We start from the raw sequence: 5035 nt of genomic DNA on the forward strand, positions 1-5035 counted from the left end.
ATACATACATACATACATACATACATACATACATACATACATACATACATACATACATACATACATACATACATACATACATACATACATACATACATACATACATCATACATACATACATACATACATACTATCTTATATTATTTTTTCATAAACAAAAAACAAATTATTTTATTACGTGTATGTATATTTCAATTGTCTGTATAACAATACGTTATTTAGAATGTCTAAAATGGAGTTTAGACTTCGAAAATGAATTCTATAAAAAATTACTCTATTATATCTCATTTGTGAGAAAATTGAGTTTAAATGGCGGTTTCTGGGTGAGTCCGCTCCACTCTTCCTCGATTCTCTCTGACATGTATTAGGGTGGGCCGAAAACAAATTTTGGAAAATCGCAATACTCCTCAAAGTTAGCTATGAACAATATGATTTGAGTAAAATTTCGATCGAAATCGATATCTTCAATTTGCCCCTCGACTTTGAAGTTATTTATGCATTTCTTGGGTGCATTTCTTGTATCAAAATTCGAAAAAATATTTAAATTTTAATACTATTGGAAGTACAAATTAGTTCAGTCCGTTTTTTTGGGCATTTATTTCAAAACAAAATGAATGAACAGATCAATTAAAGTATTGTCCATCTCTGCCTACTATTTTTTGCCATTTCTCAGGCAATTTCCGAATTCCATCTCGAAAAAATGACTCGTCTTTGGAGGCGATCCAATTTTGGAGTCAATTTTCGATTTCTGCGAAAGAAGTGAACCGATGACTTGCTGCATCCTTCGAAACCAGTAATCAGAAGAAGCAATATCCGGACAATACGGCGGTAAAACATCCCATTTGAGCGTTTCCAAATATTTTTTTTATGATTTTAGCGACATGAGACCGAGCGTTGTCATGAAGAAGAATAACTTTATTATGTCTTTGCTCGTATTCCGACCGTTTTTCTCGCAATGCACGGCTCAAACGAATCAATTGTAGCCGATACCGATCGCCCGTAATGGAATTGCCAGGTTAGGTTTGAGCAGCTCATAATAAACAAGACTTTTTTGATCCCACCAGATACAGAGCATGATCTTCGAATTATGAATGTTCGTGGTGTTGATGTTGAGGTCGATGGCAACGATTGACCAGGCTTAGCGTAGTATTTTTTCTTCTTGAGATTGTCGTAGAATATCCACTTCTCATCTCCAGTCACAATCTGATGCAAAAAACCCTTTCTCTTTGAATCAGTTGTTCGCAAGTGAAAAATCGCCTTTCAACGTCTCTCTGTTTCAGTTCATAAGGCATCCAATTTCCTTGTTTTTGAATCATTCCAATGGCTCTCAATCATACAGAAACGGTTTAATGAGTTATCCTCAATAATTCTGCAAGCTCCTCTTGCGTTTGACTCTGATCTTCTTCGAGTAATGCCTCTAATTCTTTGTCTTCGAATTTTTTTGGCTGTTCAGAACGAGGTTTGTCTTCAACGCTGAAATCTCCATCCTTGAAATGTCAAAACAATTTCTTACATGATTTATCAGTTGGAGCAGTGTCACCATAAACTTCGACAAGCATTCGATGGGCTTAGCCGCACTTTTCTTCCAATTAAAGCAGAAAATCAAAATCTCCCGCAAATGCTGCTTGGTTAACACAAAATTCGATATTTCAAACACAGTAAAAATCAAGGTTTTTGTATGAAACTCAAAACGATATAAACTGAATATTATTAGCAGATGTTTAATCTTTCTGAAATCATCAAAATCAGCTATGAACCATTCACAATAGCTGGAGCAATCTTTAGAGAAACGGACCGAACTAATTTGTACTCCCAATATTTAGTATTACCTGTTATTTTTTGGTTGTTGAACACGAATTCAAGATTAGTACACATTTCAAAATGGTGTATACAATATGACGACATACAGAATATAATAATAATAAACGTATAATAATAAAGTATAATAATAAAAAATCCCGGATCGGTGAAATATCTCGAAAACTAAGCATTTCCGAAAGAAATGTTTCCTACAAAAGTTGTAGAGTTTTAAATGATCTATTCACTGATCTAGTCAATCTAATCTTGGGTGGCGTTGCGAAGATCAAATCAAGGTCACATCGATCTTTTTTAAATGACATCCAATTTTTTATTCCAGAATCTAATAATCGATGTCGAGAGCTTTCCAAAACACTATAATAAAGTTATTTTTCATTGAATACTTTTCGAGTTATAAGGCTCGAAAATTACAGTACCGCTGAGATTAGTATTACGTAAGGTGTCCGATCGATGGCTAAAATCGATGGCTTCTTGTGAATATTGTTCATGTTCAGGATAATATTTATTAAAATCATGACCATTGCAGATTATCTCTTTTTTTTATTTTTACATAAAAATAAATTTTTAATAACTTGGAAAATACTCAATAAAAAATAACTTTATTAGTGTTTTGGAAGACTCTCGACATCGGTTATTAGATTCTGGAATCAAAAATAGGGTATGGCATTTTAAAAAATCGATATATTCTTGTCTTGACGATGCCATTCAAGATCAGACTGACTAGATCAGTGAATAGATCATTTAAATCTCTACAACTTTTGTGGGAAATATTTCTTTCGGAAATGCTTAGTTTTTGAAATATATTTTATCAGTTTATATATTTCACCAGTTCGGAATTTTTTTACTCATTTTGTATGTCATCATATTGTATCCGCCATTTTTAAATATGTACTTCTGACTTTGGATTCAGCGACCAAAATAATACAGGTAGTATCAAATTATATTGAAATTTAAATATTTTTTCGAATTTAGACACATGTATCCAAGAAATACATAAATACTAATTTCAAAGTCGAGGGGCAATCTGAAGATATTAATGAATTTTAATGAAATTTTACTCAAATCATTATATTGAAGTCCATAGCTAACTTTTGGGGGAGTATTGCTAATCGATTTTCAAAAAAATTTTTTCAGCCTAATATACAAAATGTTTCTTAAATAACGCCCATTAATCATATAGTCCTATTCCTAATAAAAAAACTGAATCAAAACTCCTCTACCATTTTATGATTTTCGCAATAGTTTAGCAAAGTTAATGAGATATCTAAAAGTTGACGAATAAACGGATAAAATTGATATATAAGACAATTTTAAGATATTTTTCAGTGTTCTTTGTTAAATATTTTGAAGATTTTTTTTAATGAACTCTTAAAGATATTTTAAAATTATAATTAGTCTTATATGTCGATTTTAGATATTTTGCTGAATGGGTAAAAAAAAAATATTGAGAAAATTGCAAAATAGTAGAGGATTTTTCGATTCAGTTTTTTATTAAAAATAGCACTACATGATTAGTGGGCATTATTTAAGAAACTGTATATACATATATTAATACATTGATATTCAAAAAATATCATTCATAATATATCCGATTCTACACATTTTCTTATCAGTTATAAAATATATTTTATTTCATTAATGAGTTATCTTCGCATTTTAATCTTATAGCTCGCATCAGATATGGAAGTCTTTCGTATTCTGGTAATTTCATCCAAGAAGTAGAATTTACCGCAATTGCATTTGTTTTTATTAATGCTTCAACGGATTTTATTTTTAACGACCATGTACTTTTTAGTCTTTGAGAATTCATAGCATATGCAGCTTCAGGTAAATTGAAGATAAGTATCCTAAAACACATACACACTGATAACAAACAAGCAATGTAAAAAAAAAATCAAGTGTAGTGTAAATAAACTGTATGTGTTCTTACATCTGACTTTCGCTTGGAGTTTGTATATCTTCAATGTACGTCATGTTAGTTACATTAGATGTAACTGTATTAACTGCAATAGGATATCCTCCTTTCCTCATTACAACAACATGATCTACAATGATAAAATTTTAGATAAACTTCAAGTTACTAATCGCAGTTTAAAAAATTGCGAAAAAATTAATGAGACATGAAAAATTATTAAAATAATGTTAGATAATTACACAAGCCTGCAAAAAAATATTCTTTTTTATCCAGAAACGATAGTATATATCCCAAAAAGTTTTTAGCATATCAAAACTAAATCCATAGCTAAAATTGCTCCATCACATTTTTGAGATATCTGATATATTAATCTTAAAGTATCAAAAAGATCTATTTTGAGCATTTTTAAATTAAAATATCTTGTAAACTTAATGATGGAGAAATATGGGCTGCGGATTCAGCATGAAAAATCTATGAAAATCATCTATTATAAATGGGTCAACACAAAAAGTAAAAAGAAATAGATATATTGCAAGTGTACTCATCGCCCTTAGTTGAAGTCGACTACTACAACTATCCCCTTAAATTCCGCCATCAAACTAGTAACGAATTATGCAAGTATATTTAATAATCATCATTTTCTCATAAGAGAGAAAAGTGGGATAAAATTCACAATGTATATATATATATATATGTATATATACATATATATGTTTGGAAAATAATGATAATCTTTCGCATAGGGGCAGAATGGACTAAAAGTCCTTTACTATTTTGCGATTTTAGCAATAGTTAATAAGACATTAATTGCTAAAAATTATCGAAAATTAATTTCCAATCATTTTTTACTCAAATACTATCAATTTTACAGAAAAACTGCAAGAGATAAAAATTGTTTATTTTCTTCTTATAGAGCTCTAAGAATTTTTTCAGAATTTTTAAATATTTTTTCCGCATTTTTACCGTATTTTTTGTTGATAAAAATAAAAAAATGCATCCTAAAAAGTTGATAAAAAATTTTGAAAAAATTCTTAGAATTCTATAAGAAGAAAATAAATAATTTTTGTTTCTTACAGTTTTTCTGTAAAGTTGATAGTATTTGAGTAAAAAATTATTGAAAATCAATTTTTGATAATTAATATTTTATTAACTATTGCTAAAATGGTAGAAGACTTTTCTTCTCAGTTTAACCTATTCAAAAGATTTATCATTACTTCCAAACACCCTGTATATATGTATGTCTGTATATATATTTAAAAGAAAAAGATATATACATACATACATGCATATATATATATATAT

At 29.3% G+C, this 5035-nt stretch overlaps 1 protein-coding gene across 4 annotated transcripts in view; it reads right to left on the minus strand.

Annotated features, from left to right (window-relative positions):
- Positions 1–3426: 3426 nt before the first annotated feature.
- LOC108693589 overlaps positions 3427–5035 on the minus strand; it is a 7709-nt gene continuing 6100 nt past the window's right edge. For all 4 annotated transcript variants that reach the window (XM_018202625.1, XM_018202621.1, XM_018202622.1 and 1 more), the window contains exons 5-6: positions 3749–3863; positions 3427–3665 (exon numbers count right to left, since the gene is read on the minus strand). In XM_018202625.1, the coding sequence (XP_018058114.1) occupies positions 3446–3665; positions 3749–3863 (335 nt within the window). In that variant the 3' untranslated portion in view covers positions 3427–3445. The remainder of the gene's footprint in view (positions 3666–3748; positions 3864–5035) is intronic.

The sequence above is a fragment of the Atta colombica genome, unplaced genomic scaffold, assembly GCF_001594045.1.
Source record: "Atta colombica isolate Treedump-2 unplaced genomic scaffold, Acol1.0 scaffold93, whole genome shotgun sequence".
In the NCBI taxonomy this organism is placed as follows: domain Eukaryota; kingdom Metazoa; phylum Arthropoda; class Insecta; order Hymenoptera; family Formicidae; genus Atta; species Atta colombica.